Genomic DNA, 17,335 nt, shown 5'->3' on the forward strand with positions numbered 1-17,335 from the left:
ACTTACTTCAGTTTGCTATGCGATGCCTGATGTTCAATGGATGTTATACCTGATGTATTTTTTGTAATGTGCTGTGCTGTTGGTATCTGACTATGAAATAATTACATTTTTTTAATAATATGGGTTAAAAATGCTTTATTTCCAGCTATTTAACTATCATAAATTGATTTTAAGAATATAACAGGTATATAACAAATATGTAATTTGAAGGTGGGTTGAATTTTCGATTTTTCGTTTTCTAAACTCAGTTTCACTTTATCAATTATATAATGTATTTATTTTGTAACTCTTAATTTCAAACTAGTTTTGCATTTGGTTTTTTTTTCAGTTTTTTTTCAAATATTTTCATTATCAACAGCTGACGTTTGTTCGGCAATGGTTGGCTAATTCCTTTATAGTTCCTATTTATTGCCTTTGCTAATATAATATTACAGCCTAACAATCTAACTTTCTTTTGTTTGCTTTTATTTGTTAAATCTCCATTTCGCACATAATTTTTCTTTTATTATAAAAGAATCAACAATTCGCATTTTGAAGTAACTTGTAACAATATCATTTTACAGTTAATATAAGTCTAATAATAACAATTAACTTTTATTATATACAATTTTCGTATATAAGAAATCAATTTTTTAATTTTTTTTAGGCGTACACTGTAGCATTATACAGTAAAGTAACTTACATACGATTATTTCTTGTTTAAATCAAGCCAAATAACTAGGTTATGTGTGCGTATTCGTGTGCTGTAAATAATCCGATTACATTGTATTCAAATAAATTGATTTTTTCTATTTGTTTTTGCTTAAAAAGTGTTTGGTTATAAAAATTACCCATTCAGGAAATTTAAAAACATTTCATATTACGCTTCAAACGTTTTAAATTAACAGAAATTTTGACAGTGTTTGTGTACATTGGTCGAGTCAATATATTTCTGACATGCTGTAACCCCTTTTACATAAACAATTATGAGGAAACATATTTTCTATTTTATTAAGGGGGGTGTAAACTGTCACAAAAAAGAGTCATTATTTAGAAAATAATTTTTGATAATATATTACTTTAACTTAACCTGTATCAAAAGCTATAGAGTATAATCTTGTTCAATAGTTCTATAATCTTGGCATTTCCCCATTTGGATCATCAGAAAATAAAACAATAAGGACTTTTCTTTAATTAGTGTAATTCTTGTCTATAATTGGAATAATTGTTCCTAAATGACGGCTTCTAAAACTTTTAAACTTGATTTTGTGAAAAAAATATATGTGTACAGCAAATTTTCAAAAACAAATAACATTTTTCGTTCAAAGACTTGTCGGTTGGATTTTGAGTTACATTGATCACCAATTTTCCATTCTCAGTTTGACTTATGTTTTGAGTGATAGGTCAACTGACTTTGCGCTCGAAATTTCCCAACGCCCTATTTCAAAAACCATTCCTTCGTTTGACTTATAAATTTTGAGACAAAGCAAATGAACATTCTAACTGCATCTACTCGCTATGACATTTTCAACAATGAATAAATATACTAATTGGCATTGTACATGTTTAATATGTATCAGTTCTTCTTTTTTACAGTTTTGTAGGATGCGATAAATAAGTACAATATTTATTAAGATTTTCTCAATCCGAAGGTTATAGCTGGTCAGACAAGCGACTCGACAAGCGTACAAAGATTTGTTACTAGTTTGGATGAAATAATTTGAAGCCAAGGTGGTCTTAAAACAGTTTATATAAGCGTAAAAATGTTCATCTCTCTTATATTACTTATCTCAATCACGCCAATAACTGATATACATATTTATTTATTTTTGCGCTAAAACATCTTTTACTGAAATGTTTGCATTTAATTAGTTTCTTGTTGTTTTTAAAGAGCCATGATATAATGCCCGAGAAGTCACAACTTTTTATATGACTGCATATCATTTTGGATCAATTAGAGTTTTTCAATGTGCACTTTCTTTGTGTATACATTTTTTTCCATTTGTAGCACTTAGGTACATGCATACAAACATGCATACATATACTTACATGGGTATATAATTATTCAGGCTTCAGACGATGCCACTGTACTATAGTTTGTTTCGGCTTCGAAATCATATCCTGCCAATGCTTCGTCTCTGAGGCGCCGGAGCCGTTTTTACCTGTTTATTTATTTAGTTTATAGTTTTAGAGTTGTGGATCGATAATTTATTAGACAGATATGTATATCAAAACAAAAAAAAATTATTTAATTCGCAAATGTGGTGCTATGGTACTTAATAAATATCCATTAAGTTGCTTCTAAAAATTGGGAGAATTGAAAAATTCTGTTTAAGCTGACAGCGTTTAGAGGGTGGATTTAAAAACGACTTCTGATTTTTCAAATTACTAATTGCTGAATCTTTAAGTATCTCGTGTGCATGCCATTTTTAGTTCGTTAGCAACTTTATGGATAAGTAAATGTGTTGGCTTACCGGCTAATAATATTCGCCCGATTAATTCGTTTCGTCCAATATTGTCGAAATCCATAACCATGACATCCAAAGAGCATTCACGAATCTTTTCCCAAGGTACATTGAAACTGAACGATTCATTGAAAACTGGATTTAGTGTGCAGGTAAATATAGGTGTTTTTCTTTTCTCAACGCGCTTATCACCAAATTGAAGCCAAACCTTAACATAAGGATCTGAAAAAAGATTTAAAAACAATTGATACACGCGGTATTTATTGTTGAATCACATTATTTTACCTGACTTTCCATTAATATCCTTAGCCTTCAGGTTTCTTGCTTTGATTAAAGTTAGCGTTAAAATCGAATTCGAAGGATGATAGCACAGTGAAGATAAAAGTTCTCCACACTTGTCCTTTGCTGGTGGCTTTAATGCCTTCCAAAACGATTGTTTCCCAGCGAAATCGACCTAAATTGTAAATCGACTTATGTAAAATTCTTTATAATGTTAAGATTTGAGACTTTGATTACCTGGCACAACGGTAAAAATACTTCCCCAATTGAGTCATCTCTTGAGAAACGGTCATAATCAAACACATGTAGATGAAGCACCTAGCAAAACAGCTTAAGGCATAAATCATTTCAACATTGATTTTTTAAATGGGTTCTTACTCTCGACTGAAGCTTTTGTATCGGAAAGCCTTCAAAATAGAACGTCTCATTCCATCTTGGATTTAGAGTTCTTCGTTTAATTTTTGTTTCTAAACGGTGTTTTTTATCAGGCAGCAAGGTAACTCGTACATACGGGTCGGAAGTGCCACTTAAATCTTTTGCGGGCAACTCTTTTCCCTGAAGCACTTTTAATATAAGCGTTGTATTTTGAAAATCGTACTCCAAAGAAAAATGTATTTGTCCAACATTTTCACTTGGATCCGTGCTATCGAGATACATGTCTGTCATTGAGATGCTTTTATTCTGAAGAAGATTTATTTACATAGTTTTCATTATTTAAATAGTATTTAGGCCAGTTAATACAACTTAATGTTAGATTTTTTCATGTTTACCCAAATCTTTTTTTTTAAATTTGTATATTTTTTATTTTATTTTCTGCTATCTTTTTGGCAGCTTGACTAGTTATATATTTACCCAAATAGGATATACTTATATAAGATGTATAGTACTTTGTTTAAAAATGTAGTTGATTAAAGAATCAGACAAAGACACGCCTATCTTTACCACCCATATAAGAATGCATTTAGCATAGTTCGTTTTTATTCACTTTGAAATTCTTGTAAAAAATAGAAAAGGGTATTATGAATTGTGCAAATCTATATAACAGGGAGAAGGAGGCGGGTATACCCAATAAAGTATATATTTTCTTGATCAGGAGTACAAACTGAGTCGACATAGACATGTCCGTCTGCCCGTCTGAATGTTTGAGCGACTGTTTCTCAGCAAGTACAAGAGCTAGAGCAACCAAATTTTATTTGTAGGTGCTCCAATACCCAAGCCATTAAAAAATATTTTAATTACTCACATTTCAATTTTCAATATAAACAGCGGGGTGCGCTTGCTGTCGCGACAGCAAGAACGAGCTGTGACGCTTAAACTCTTATATGTGAATGTGTTTGTGATTGAGAGAGTGTGTTTGCTGCGATGCTCTAGTCAAAGTGTACATACAAGTTGGTTGTATACAACTTAAATGCGCCTACTTGTTTACATTAACAATTTACTCGTTAATTATATGCAATTTTTTATTAGTTTTCAGCCAGCTTTTGAAAAAAAGAATTGATCGGTAATGAGAGCTAGGGACCGTAAATTTGGTTCGTATGATAATTTATATTGATGTATACGAATTATATTTAAGACGTCAGCTGTTACGTGTGATTGTGAGGGCGTGCGTTTGTTTCCTTCGATGCCCTAGTCAAAGTGTATCAAAAAGTTAAATGCGCCCAACTTTAATCCATTATTGTTTATGTTTTTTTTTAATAAAAACGGATTTTTAATACATTTATTATTTCTAATCCTTACTACGCAAATAATGAATATTGAATGATATTTGTATAATATGGTAGAGGAAAATACATACCGCGGAATCTTTGGATGTACCATCAGTTGCACTGCCACTTGTTGAAAGATTTGGAGCTTTTGAAGGCGTAGATGTTGAGCTACCCCTATATATACACGATTTTTATTATTTATTGGCATTGGTAAAAAAATGTAGCGATTTAATTTCAAAACATATTGCTGGCGGAGACAGCAGAAACTTACCCAATGAGAGGTGTTCTGAGGTTTAAGAATCCGTTCAGTTTACGATTAATATTGTTTTGCAATGGCGTGGTGATCGTCTGTGAGGCCACTACCGGAGGTGCCTGCGGCTTACTTGGTGGATTTCCAGAGTCCACAATCTCCTGAGTGGCCCTAGAACCATGCGAATTTGTATTGTTCTTTCCTTCTTTACATATTTTATTGTCTATTTTAGCTTACCTCAGGCTATAGCTGCTGGACTCTTCGTCCTCGTTTGGTTCAATAAATTGTAATTGTGACCTTTTATGCCTCCACCATAAATAGCCTCCAGCCAGAAAGAGTGATATCGCAATGATTAGGCCCAATATAGCTAGGCAAGCTATTAGAATGATGCTCGCCATAATCTACAGAGAATATATGTATGCAAATACATACATATGTTTATCGGCTTAGATATGCATGCATAAATTTGTCTGATTAAGCCATCCTACTTAAACCGGAAAATATGGTTCATAATAATAGTTTCACATCAATTTTTTTTTCCAATATATGTATTTTACATACACAATTGACAAACTATTCCTGGTTTTTCAAAGCGGAGAAAACCCGGGAATAGTTTGTTAATTGCGTTGTAGCTGTCGACACACTTCAATTTACATAAGCTGAAAAGTCTTGTTCCCTTGATACAAATGGACATGTGTATGTATGTACATACATATGTATATACATATCCCGTTTATGTATATTGCGCTATTTTTCATATCCAATTATGTATTTAACTATTCACTTTTGCTTAATTACCTATTTAGTATTAGTGCTTTCATAGAAAAATGTAAGCCATGTACTAGTTATGTATGTCGAACTTGTAACTTTTTTAAGGCTATAATTTTGGGTTTAGGCACACTTATTTAAAAATTTTCTATTGTTTTTTCTATTTATTATTTGTTGTAGTTATTGTTAAAAGGAATATATATTTTATTTGTGTTTTTATTATTCGTTTTGAGAACTTTTGGTAAAACACTTAATTTCGGCCAACTTTTGCATGTACATATGTGTAAGTAAGTGAGACGAAGTAATATAAGATGGCGTTGCCAGTAACTTACACACACGTTAAAAGCTCTACGTTTTCGAGAGCGCAAGAGAGAATAAATGTGTCTAGATAAAGAGAGGGTTATTGGAAAAATGTATTCTTGGACCAAACAAATCTTTATAACTGTATAAGTGTTTTTGAGAGCTTCTTCAAAAGGCCAAATGCCGAAACTTTTCTATTTTCTTGTTCAGGATAACATAATAATAATAAACTACGTACCAAAAAAACATAATAATTACGAAAATTTGAAAGCTCACCCAAAAACGAATCAACTGCGCATGCCCATTTAAAAATTTGATGTTCAGTTAAATTGAGCTTTTGTAGATTTATATGTATGTATAAGGGCATGATTAGGCAATTTCACTTTATCTTGACATGAATGTAAGGGAGAATTCCGAAAGGGACCAATATTAATAATATATAATAAATATAATAATACTGGAAGGAGTTTATCGCTGTGTCATACAACAAGCAACAAAGAATTTTAAAATAAAAACATTTTCTAGAAACACTAACTGGAAAATTATACAAATGTTCTTCACTATATTTTTTTTAATTTTTTTTTTATTTATTTAATGTCGACTATGAACTTTAGTCTTTATCCTCTCCGTTATTCAGACTTTCACCATCTTCATCGAAATTACATATCTACACCGTCTTCATCCTATTACTTGGTCTGAAAAAATTACTGACAAAAATTATTAAAATTTTACATAGATTTCAGGTGGTAAGTTCATTTACTTACGACATTGGTCAAAATTGGCTAAATATAGCGGTGGCACAATTTTTTCGAATACCGTTAAATCATTCTCAAATCATATACGACCTTATTTAAGGTGGCACAGAGTCCTGTTTTAGTTGAGGTTGAGCTTCAAGTAACACTGGGCATTTATTCGCATACGAAAACGTATAATTATTTGCCATGCTCATAGTTTGACATTGGAATTAAGTTCATACTTTTCAAAGTCCATTTATAAAACCTAAAAATATAAATAATAACTGAGAAATAAAATCAGTTTGTTTAAATTTTTTTGTTTTGTAACTGGTTAGTTGCATATGTGGTAAAAGTGAAAGCAAATAAATAAAAAGCAAATGTGTGTGTGTATATGATCGCTACAAAATCAATATCTGTACATTGCATTGAACTATAGAGGAAAACAAACACCCTACCATATATATTTTACTTATGTTCGGTGCTGTCATAGTTTTATGTTTTATTTATTAAACTCCACCAAATAGGCTTACATACATGGGTTGCAGATGGTTTACAAAATTACTTTATGGTATATTGTAGAGTGTGGCACTCGTTGGCTTTGCAGTTAAAGTTGGATATTATGGTAGCTACTAGCTTTTCTGTTGTTGGCCATTGAATAAAGGCATTAAAGCAGTTTTAGCACTGGCTTAGTACGGTACATTGTTTAGTTTAGACGGCAATTGTGCAATTTCTCAATATACAAGTTATATTCCGAAGGAATACATACACTTTAAAATGAAGCTTAGTTTCAAATGTAGCAGTGAAAGTCAGAACGATACATCTCTAATAAAAAGGCTCTACAATGGATCGTACATTTTTATTACAGGCGCAACCGGATTTTTGGGCAAAAGTAAGACACTTCTGTCAATAAAAATACACAAAGCTAATAATTCATAACTATATTAATGGTTAAATAGTTCTCTTGTGTAAGCTTCTTACTTCGTGCCCTGACATAAAAAATATATATGTCCTCGTGCGTAGTAAGAAAAACATAGATCTACATCGGAGAATAGATGAAATACTTAATGATCCGGTAAGCTGTCTTTTAAATATACATTGGTATCTCTTAATCGTATTGTTTCATCTTTAAACTGCCAAAGATTTTTAAATCAGCGCAAAATGCCAACCCTTACTATCGTCGCCAAGTAATAGCCGTTGGCGGCGACTGGTAAGTACTTTAATACATTACATTACATTAATTGTAGTTGTACATGAGAAATATGTAAATAAATGTATTTTACTTATTGTTAGCCAACTTCCAGGCTTGGGAATTTGTCCAGCCGATCGAAAAATGCTAGTAGAACACGTCAATATAGTCTATCACATGGCAGCCACAGTGAGATTCGACGAAAAGCTCAAAATGGCTCTGAGAATAAATGTCATTTCTGCTTATGATGTCCTGCAACTATGTAAGGAAATGAGGAACCTTCAAAGTGTGGTTCACGTATCGACAGCATATACACATTGTCCGCGAAAATACATCGAGGAGAAATTCTATCCGATTCCAATCGATGCCGGGAGCCTTATGCTTATGGCCGAATGCATACCAGAAAATATTTTGGAGCAGATAACTCCCATGTAATTATTTTGCCATTGTGTATCTATCAATGATATATTTATTTTTTAACAAATTCTTTATTTGCAGAGTTTTGTGTAAGTGGCCAAACACGTACACATTTACTAAAGCTGTTGCAGAAGAGGTTATTAGATGTTTTGGCGAATGCCTACCCATTGGAGTATTCCGCCCTGGTATTGGTATGCTCGATTTCCACAGTATAATTTAATAATAAGACTTGAGGGAACAAAACCAAACACAACAATCTTTAACATACAGAGCATGTAACGAAATAACGATTTTTACTATATGATGATTTAATTTCAGTCATTTCGACATACAGAGAACCAGTTGTTGGATGGATAGACAACTTTTATGGACCCACTGGAGCCATAGCAGGTGCAGGTACTGGGGTAATATGAGCACCCAAAATTAAAAACTACAAACATGCTTATATACATATTTTATATTTTAGGTGCTAAGAACCCTACATTGCAAGCCAAAAGCAATCGCAAATATGGTTCCTGTAGACTTATGTATCAATAGTCTAATTGCTGCTTCATGGGATATTCAAGTGAAATATCAGTAGGTATTTATAATAGTAAGATCAATCTTAGATAAGCGTAATGCTCGCTTTTATTGTATGTTTGATTAAACGCGTGGATTTTAATCAATTAATGTACATGTGTGAAAGGTTTAAGCAAACCAAACGGTTTTAATATCGTTTTTGAGATACTTATATACGATCGATAAATTTCACATTTATAGGAAAATAAAAACAGGGAGCTATTCAATTCCCGTATATAATTTTTGCACATCTGAAGATAACCAATTATCTTGGGGCGATTTCACTTCAAGAACCACAAAATACGGATTGATGTATCCCAGTTTGAAAGCCATTTGGTATCTTTGTTACTCAAACACTCCAAGTAAAGTAATACACTTACTCCTAGTATTTTTCCTGCACTATATACCAGCATTGATGGGCGACATTATTTGCATATTTTCTGGACGGAAGCCGCGGTAAGTTGTTATTTAATTAATTACAAATATAATTACACAAATATAAAAAACTTGCATAGGTTACTACACGTGTACAAAAAGGTTCACAGATTTATGAATGTTATTGAATATTTTTCAATGCGTGAGTGGCGCTTTGAAACGGACAATATAAAAATGATATGGAATCATATGACGTCTATTGACAGAGATATTTTCTTCTTTGACCTAAATTGCTTAGATTGGGAGCTTTTTCTTCAACAATATTATCGTGGTATTCGACACTATCTGTTAAATGATCCTTTGGAAACTATTCCTAAGGCTTTGGACAAATGGAATCGGTAACTTAGTTCTAAAAATGTATGTGTCAGATCTTTATTATAGTTTCCATTTTTAGATTATACTGGATGCATCAAATCGCTAAGTCTATTATCTGTTCTTTCGTCTTTTATATACTTTGGATATTAAAAAACAATTTGTGTAAGAATATTTAAAATTTGAATAAAGTATTGTATGTTACTGCAAATTGAATGGTCACCTTAAGGTGACCATTGCATGGTCACCCTAAGGGTTATAGATAGTGCGTATCTGGCAATCTGAAATGTTATATGTGCACACTACACATGGCTAACATATTTGCGGCAGGCCCATTTCAAGAGAATAAGAGTATTATTCTCCACATGCGCGTTGAGAATTTTATTATGTAGGTATGCATGCAACTGGAACTGAACTGCAAATATAGAGATATTTAAGCGAACTGCACGCGTGTATTCGGGCATAGTGGAAAATTTATTTCTATTTTTAGAACAAATTTGAATTGACTTTTTTTTAACAGAAGACAACATGTGGGACATGGCGCTGGCAAATGGCCCATGTACGTGCTGATGTCGACACACCCGTCGCTCTCCCACCATTCCGTACTGGCAAATTTATGGGAGAGACGAGAGAGAAAATTGTAAAGGAGCAAAGAGAGCTTTCGCATATCACCTCACACTAGACCATTGACTTCAAATTTAGTCGAATGATATCCGCTCAGCTCAACGCACCTACTTCTGCCACCAATTGGCTGTGTGTTGAGAGCCTAACAAAAAATGTCTGTATGTATGCTCAAACGTCTGATTGTCTGAATATACATATGCACTCAAAAATGCATAAACATATATTCCAAAGAAAATATACAATGAATGTACATTATAAGTATTATATATAGTTATTTTGTGAGTTGCCTGTGATTATATTTTCATATATTATATGCAAATATCTATTCATACATTCTCGTGTATGTATGTAAACATATTTATAAAAAAAAATTGTGTAATAATTGTGCAAAAGAATATTTCATTGAAATTACATAAAAATTATAGGTGTTTTATGTAATGACTAATGTTAATAGACGCAATTGTTTTTCTTCTTTTATCTCTTTTGATTTTTAAGCGATTACGGCTTAAGGTGAGGAATTAAGAGCTGGAAAAAACAGAAAGAATTTGCCCAATTCTTAATGCAATGAAAATTTCATTAATCATGTCGTCGGATGATAGTTACTTCAGGGTAATATTTTTAAACTGCTATTACAGATATTAATGAAAACACACTAATTTTCCACCTTTGCTATAGATGAAATTCTACAAATAATTAATTCAATGAAAAGAGACAGCACACGGTATGTTTATACCGGATACACTGAGAAGCTGTATGATCGAGACGGACGTATCTTCCTATTTACAAACATCGTCTACCGGACAGGTAAGAATTAAAAATGTGTCCCCATCGTAAGCCGTGCTTACACTGTTCGATATTCGTAACTAAATATTGTAACATGCGTACATACATACAGTATTTGCAAATGTTTCTTTATTAATTATACTTATTGTTTTCCTTGCTCACGGTCTTAACACAATAAAAGCATTACATATTTAGTTCCATGATGCGTGAGTAAATGCAACTAATTGAAGGTTACTGATTCTATTGTTAGGTGTGAGTAAATTGCCCTGGATCTAAACGAAAAGAAATGCGAATTGCCTACAAATTCAACACAAATCCATTCAAATTCAAATGTAATTAACAGTCTTATCATTCCTACTTCGGTTTAGTCAAATTCTCGATGTCTCTGTGTTGATTATACTACTATATACGTACTATATACCTTCTTGTTTTTGTTTAGTTACAATATATGTATATGTATGTATGTATGTAAATAAATGCTTCATATCCAAATAAATGTATGTAAGGATGTATGTATGTATATACTTTTACTGCACTTTTTCAGTAATTTAAAGCGTTCTGCAGTACATTTATTTATTCACATATTTTGCAAATCCTGGTTTTCTTTATAAATTTATTCTTATTCAATAAGTAAGTGCATTTTGCATTTTAAAAATTATTTTTGAATGTTGTCACACTCTACTCTAAAACCCAAAAAATTGTAAGTTTCCCCTTTTCGTAGCTAGAATACACGTATTCACATGTGTATGTATTTAAATGTTTTATTCTGCTCTTCATATGTTATACCTTCACTAAATATTTTCTTACATATGCATATACTCACAGACACTAAAAAAAAATATAAGCAATCACAATGGCTGGATAATGCAAGACCCCTCATTTTAGAGGAAATCGTTGCACACTTTTTCGTCGATTATTTATTCAAGATATAAGGATATGCTTAAGAATAAAAGTATACTCTTTACACAAATATATACATACATACTTTTATATAAATCGCGCGAATGTAATGTTTGTTGCAAAATATGTAATGTGCATATACATATGTATGTATGTATAGAATATCCTTTACATAAATAATTATAATACAATATTAAATCCAAACTTTCAAATGATAAAGAAAAATGGAATGTGAAGTATCTATCCTGACATTGTCTTTCATATGCACATAGTTATTTCGCCTTTTGTTGACTTATTTGTTCAAGCTAAGCACGTACATACATCAAAGGGCTTCAGCATAAGAACATATTTACTTATATTATTTCGCACATTAGTAGAATACTATATGTTTTGTGAGAGGTACTATGTCAGAACTGTAGCATGCGCAAATTTACTAAACTGAATTTTCAATTGAAATGTACCCTTTTCGATTTTGGTATGTCTTTTAAATATTTAGGATGAATTTCACCCCTTCATTGAAGCGCTTTTACCATATGTCAAATCGTTCTCGTACTCTTGGTTTAATCTCCAAGCTGCAAAGCGAAAGTATTATAAAAAGCATGAAAAACGCATGTCTTTGGAAGAGGAAAGACATTGCAAGGACGAGCTACAGGTATGAAGCAAATGAAACTGTCAACTACATATATAAACCACTTAATCAAAAACTACAAGCAAATAGATCTTAATAAATTTTAATTTGTTTTAAAGAATGAGAAAACAGAAGTAAAGCAAAAATGGGCATCCCGTCTTTTGGGTAAGCTGAGAAAGGACATAACACAGGAGAGTCGAGAAGATTTCGTTCAATCAATCATAGGCAAACGTAAATCCATTTGTGTACTCTCAAACCCCGACCAAAAGGGCAAAATGCGACGAATTGATTGCTTACGACAAGCTGATAAAGTTTGGAGACTTGACCTCGTTATGGTCATTCTTTTTAAGGCAATTCCATTGGAAAGCACTGATGGTGAGAGGCTGGAAAAGAATCCAGAGTGCTTGCATCCAGGCCTATGTGTAAATCCATATCATATAAATGTGTCAGTACGAGAGCTGGATTTATATTTAGCCAACTTCATAAATACTCATAGTTCGTCGCTTACCAGTCTGCCTAATCCCACATTGATGGCAACTTCTATGGAGGCAGCGAGATCTCCACAACTTACCATTTATAGTCAAAACCGTAACAGCAATGCAGCTGTTGACCGCAAGGACGATACCGACGGTATTGAAACTAAGTCCAAAGGCATCCGACACAATCCTTACAACGGGGTCGTTTGTAATGACATAATCCTTGCGACTGGAGTATTTTCATCACAAGAGCTTTGGACGTTGTCAAGGGGTAAATGTCATTTATTAGAAGATAGTAAATAATCTCATCAACATCGTTTGCAATCAATTTCAGATTCAATTTTGGATGAAGCCAGCAGTAACAGCTTGCATACAAACATAATTAAGCGCGAAAGTGTGGGAAATGCCTATGACTGCAATACATATCAATTGAATCCGGACTCTCCAATATCTAGCTCCCAAGCCTTGGCTCAGGCTGGATCTATTGTCGCTAATTCTATTTCAGGTGGCTACAACGGTAAGTTAGAAAGTCTTATAAAATACAAATGTGCCGATACAATATTCATTTTCTATTCGATTACCAGTTGATTTTGTAGATCAGAATCCCAACACAAATGCCAATCATAATCAGAACCAGGCTCAAAGGGGTGTGCATTTATCACAATCTCCATTATTACGTTCGGATGCGGCAAGTGCATCTTCATTGGACGAAGGTGCAGGTGTTGGTTCTGGAGCTGGCACTGTCGCTGGATGCTGCAAGATTGATCACTGTGCATCGCCAACGGCCATTTCGCGCACTAGCACATCCGCTGAAAACTGCTCTACAGGCAGCTTTTCAGTAATACTTCGAACATCTGATACTAATAACTCAAGTGGAGACACAACTGTAACAACGGATTCCGCGCTGTCATTGCATCGTTACCAACCTCTAAATAGCAAGGGTATTCCAAATATGCCACAGATACGCTCAGCCGAAGGTTAGAAAAAGTTTCAATCAATCCGGCTTAACTTTGTATTTCTGTAAATGTGCTCTTTACCTTAATTTTTGCAGCAATATTGCATCACAATTGTTCAACATTACTCGCTGCTTCGGTAAGCCCAGTAAACACACTATATTATCCTCAGCACACTGGCAGCCCACGACTTGCAGCGCATACAACGCACATTTCGTTGGATCAAGATGGATCGAGTGCTCAGGCCCAAATACAGATACAGATACAAACGCAACAACAACAGCAACAGCAGCATGGCGACAAGTATTCACCCGAAGCGCACGACATTTCTGATTTTGTGACATATGTTTGTCAAGACACAGCATCGATCGAAAATCCAACATTTCAGCACACACATGCACATCCGAATTCTCATCCGCATTCTCATCAGCTGACCTCGCACGCGCACCCTTCACATTTTCAACTTCATCAGCAATTGCGTAGCTCTAAAATAACGGCGAGCGCTCCACCACATTATCACAGTACAATGTTGCCTCCGATGTTACCGCCAATGGCACGTCCAGTTGCCATCATAAGGACCAGTAGTGATTTGGCAATGTTGGGGCAGTCATCCCCACCTGTAGGAACATTAAGCACAAGCCAGTCCTTAAGTTTAGGTGCATCAAAGGCAAATTTAGAGGAGGGTGAAACTCGAGACCTGAGCACTGCTATTGAAACGAACCAAAGTCCCAATAACTCAGATGTCAGTGCCAGTACCAGTGTCAGCGGCAGTTGTACAGTGCTTGAAGCAACGCCATCCCCTCAACCTCACCCAGCAAGAAGTCCCCATATTTCGTCAGAGAGCATACGTTGTAAGATGCCAGCAGTTGCCGCATCTAATTCACTTACCCGAATAGCAACTCAAGTGTATCCAACAGCAAATAGTCGAGAATACTTCAATCACTTTCATTCCCAATCAACATCGGTAAGATACTACACTCTTACCATATAAATTTGTAGCCTTGTTAAACATTAACAATTTGCAGCTACTGGGTTATGCTGGATCAATTTCCACAATGTCAGGTGTTATAAGTCCAACGAACTTGAGCCTATATTCAACTCCAGCAATGGCAGTGACCACAGCTCATCGCTCAGGTGCCAGGTGTCGTTGGAATAACGCTCTTGCTGATGACGATTTTAATTTGATTCCGCATTCTGCACCCAGTACAAATATAGAAAATACGCAAGTTATTTTAATGGAAGACTGTAAGTATTGAATTAATTTTAATACCACCAGAACTGTCATCACAAATCACCTATTTAATCAAAAACCGTAAAAATGCCAGAATATTGTGATTATTGAATTTTTAGTTTTTGTGTAACTTTCATAAAAACTAACAAAAGGTCATAAACTTTTTATATATATGTATGCTCATAAGATCGTTTTTGGACTCTTTGAAAGATATAACAGTAAAGATATTCTTCTTTAGTAGGGATAGGTTAGGTTAGGTAGGGATAAACATCACAAATTATAGCTGTGTTCATATACTGCATATTTATGAGTGGGTATATATATATATATAGTTTTCTTCTTCTAGCTCCGGGGCGATTCACTGATGAATATACACCAAGTACTAACCGCGACTTTGTATCGTGATTTATCAAAGGAATTGCATACACACAGTCATCGTACGTCATGGAACTTTGGGCATGAAAATGTGATATACATAGATACATACATAAATTTAAATAAGCACATACAGAAGGACTTCAATAATATTAATTAAATGTAAATATACATAAATATATCCTATAGATTCACAGTGGTTAAACATGCCTTGTCTGTACATACTTATGAGTAAAGTCTAAAGTCTATCTAAAGTAACATATTAACATACTCAACATAAAAAAAATCATTTGCCTCACATTATATAAACGTAATAAACGATGTTTTGGTCAGTCGCTTTATTACCAATGTATGTATATTCTAATATACATATGTACTATGTATGCATGTATTTTAATAATAACAGACACGCAAAAAAAACATACTTCAACTTATTAAGTTGAATGCCATTTAAATGTAAAATTGGATGTTATTCTCTTAATATCACATACTCAAGAGTTACATTTGTTATAATTAATGCTAAAAGTATTATAATATACAGTCAGCACAACATTTATTTATTAAACATTATTGATTTCATAAAAACAATTTGTTTAGCAACATGATTAATAAATAATAATTATTTAAAAAAGCAAAAAAAAAAAAAATCTTAAGACCGATAGACTTGCCAATAATAAGGAACGAATATTTTTTCACTAAATTATTTTTCCACTACGCAAAAGTAACACTGATAAATAGAAACTTTAAAATGAATAATATTTTTTTAAATGATATAAAAATGAAGGTTGTAATTTCTAAAGATTTACGATACTATGGTTTTTTAAATACATATTTACCTTTTCACCCTGTGCGAATAATTTTTGTTGGAAAATGCATATTTGATTGTCTCTCTTTAAAATAAAATTTGTTTTTTAATCATGTGGAAAACTAATTTAATAGTATAGTAATAATAATAGTAATAAAATAAATGTTGTTCTGAATGTATGAATGTACATTATGCATGCCGGTATGTACAACGCGTTCGAATAACTCACGGATATTTCTACATGTATATGTGCATACATACATACATATGTACATATTTTCAAAGATAAATGCTGTTTATTATGCAATTTATGAATCCACTTAAGATGTAGCATGAGATAAGATAATATGCTTATACATATGTATCCTCTTTGTGTAAGTTGTACATGACAATATTAAATTTAGTAATAAATGTGACAAATGTGTCACAGTGTAAGAACATACATATACGAATTCATTACATAATGCTGGTGATTAGCCTCATATACCAACACTTATGTACATACAATTCAACAATTTAACATGTTACCATTTAAGAATAGATTATGTATTAACTAGTACAATAATAGTCCTAAGTTGAAGGCAAAAAGCTTAAAGTACGTTTACGAATTGGCTGTGAATATAATCTATAGCAACTTAATGCAAATTAATATGAGAAATTTCAATTACTACTTATAAACACATAGCTAACTTACATACATACATATGTAGACATATGTTCATATGCACATGAATGTATGTATATATTGCTATAATAAAGGTCAAACCAAATACATTCATATGTATGCACATATGCATTTCTTTGAGTTTTTTCCCCCGTTTCTTTTTAAATTTGAACTATAATTAATAAATAAAACAAACATGTCTACGGGTGCTTTATGCATTTAACCAAAAGCTTTTATGGCACCCCGCTGTCTATAGTAAAAATTGAAATCCGAACAAATCCTAAGTTATTAATCCGATCGTTTTGAAGGTTTTGATTGATGGTATCGGTCAAAAACATGACAAGACTTATGTCTGATTTATTTTAGATTTTTCCAGAATTTTTTGTGGCAGTTTATTTTTTTGTCTTGAGCTTAGGAGCACCTACATACCAAATTTGGTTGCTCTACCTCCTAGTTGCTGAGAAACACGCAGTCATACAGACGGACGGGCAGACGGACTTGGCTATA

The 17,335-nt window shown here is 33.1% G+C and overlaps 3 protein-coding genes across 6 annotated transcripts; 2 read left to right on the top strand and 1 right to left on the bottom strand.

Annotated features, from left to right (window-relative positions):
• Positions 1-293: 293 nt before the first annotated feature.
• LOC108607365 (synaptotagmin-7) lies at positions 294-5,798 on the bottom strand. Of its 2 annotated transcripts, XM_033294638.1 has the most exons (10): positions 5,478-5,570; positions 4,917-5,080; positions 4,701-4,850; positions 4,519-4,603; positions 3,102-3,404; positions 2,961-3,041; positions 2,730-2,898; positions 2,454-2,666; positions 2,029-2,141; positions 294-743 (listed from the first exon to the last, which is right to left on the bottom strand). In XM_033294638.1, exons 2-9 carry the CDS (start codon positions 5,075-5,077, stop codon positions 2,041-2,043), a joined length of 1,263 nt encoding a protein of 420 aa, XP_033150529.1. In that variant the 5' UTR covers positions 5,078-5,080; positions 5,478-5,570; the 3' UTR covers positions 294-743; positions 2,029-2,040. The 2 variants fall into 2 exon arrangements, with proteins under 2 accessions (XP_033150529.1, XP_017853569.1); XM_017998080.1 differs by lacking the exon at positions 5,478-5,570 and adding an exon at positions 5,780-5,798 and having other exon boundaries at positions 294-2,141.
• A 1,457-nt stretch (positions 5,799-7,255) lies between these two features.
• Positions 7,256-9,568, top strand: LOC108607317 (fatty acyl-CoA reductase wat-like). The gene is made up of 10 exons (XM_017997988.1): positions 7,256-7,370; positions 7,438-7,553; positions 7,621-7,688; positions 7,772-8,098; positions 8,166-8,275; positions 8,403-8,488; positions 8,551-8,660; positions 8,844-9,098; positions 9,158-9,415; positions 9,472-9,568. Exons 1-10 carry the CDS (start codon positions 7,256-7,258, stop codon positions 9,566-9,568), a joined length of 1,542 nt encoding a protein of 513 aa, XP_017853477.1.
• A 497-nt stretch (positions 9,569-10,065) lies between these two features.
• LOC108607364 lies at positions 10,066-15,897 on the top strand. 3 transcript variants are annotated; one of them, XM_033294637.1, is made up of 10 exons: positions 10,066-10,171; positions 10,509-10,622; positions 10,689-10,817; positions 12,193-12,348; positions 12,444-13,071; positions 13,135-13,317; positions 13,385-13,777; positions 13,852-14,717; positions 14,779-14,998; positions 15,317-15,345. In XM_033294637.1, exons 3-10 carry the CDS (start codon positions 10,737-10,739, stop codon positions 15,328-15,330), a joined length of 2,541 nt encoding a protein of 846 aa, XP_033150528.1. In that variant the 5' UTR covers positions 10,066-10,171; positions 10,509-10,622; positions 10,689-10,736; the 3' UTR covers positions 15,331-15,345. The 3 variants fall into 3 exon arrangements, with proteins under 3 accessions (XP_033150528.1, XP_017853566.1, XP_017853567.1); XM_017998077.2 differs by having other exon boundaries at positions 10,067-10,171; positions 15,331-15,897; XM_017998078.2 differs by lacking the exons at positions 10,066-10,171; positions 10,509-10,622 and adding an exon at positions 11,047-11,128 and having other exon boundaries at positions 10,728-10,817; positions 15,331-15,896.
• Positions 15,898-17,335: the final 1,438 nt, after the last annotated feature.

The sequence above is a fragment of the Drosophila busckii genome, chromosome 4 (genome assembly GCF_011750605.1).
Source record: "Drosophila busckii strain San Diego stock center, stock number 13000-0081.31 chromosome 4, ASM1175060v1, whole genome shotgun sequence".
Lineage (NCBI taxonomy): Eukaryota > Metazoa > Arthropoda > Insecta > Diptera > Drosophilidae > Drosophila > Drosophila busckii.

Coding starts and splice junctions, on each gene's coding strand:
- LOC108607365 (XM_017998080.1), bottom strand. CDS start 5,077: ATGGCGAGCATCATTCTAATAGCTTGCCTAGCTATATTGGGCCTAATC. Junction 3,405..4,518: donor GTACATCCAAAGATTCCGCG/GTATGTATTTTC, acceptor AATCTTCTTCAG/AATAAAAGCATCTCAATGAC. Junction 2,142..2,453: donor CGGGCGAATATTATTAGCCG/GTAAGCCAACAC, acceptor ATAAATAAACAG/GTAAAAACGGCTCCGGCGCC.
- LOC108607317 (XM_017997988.1), top strand. CDS start 7,256: ATGAAGCTTAGTTTCAAATGTAGCAGTGAAAGTCAGAACGATACATCT. Junction 8,099..8,165: donor TTGGAGCAGATAACTCCCAT/GTAATTATTTTG, acceptor CTTTATTTGCAG/AGTTTTGTGTAAGTGGCCAA. Junction 8,276..8,402: donor AGTATTCCGCCCTGGTATTG/GTATGCTCGATT, acceptor ATTTAATTTCAG/TCATTTCGACATACAGAGAA.
- LOC108607364 (XM_017998077.2), top strand. CDS start 10,737: ATGTTTATACCGGATACACTGAGAAGCTGTATGATCGAGACGGACGTA. Junction 10,818..12,192: donor AAACATCGTCTACCGGACAG/GTAAGAATTAAA, acceptor TTAAATATTTAG/GATGAATTTCACCCCTTCAT. Junction 13,072..13,134: donor GCTTTGGACGTTGTCAAGGG/GTAAATGTCATT, acceptor AATCAATTTCAG/ATTCAATTTTGGATGAAGCC.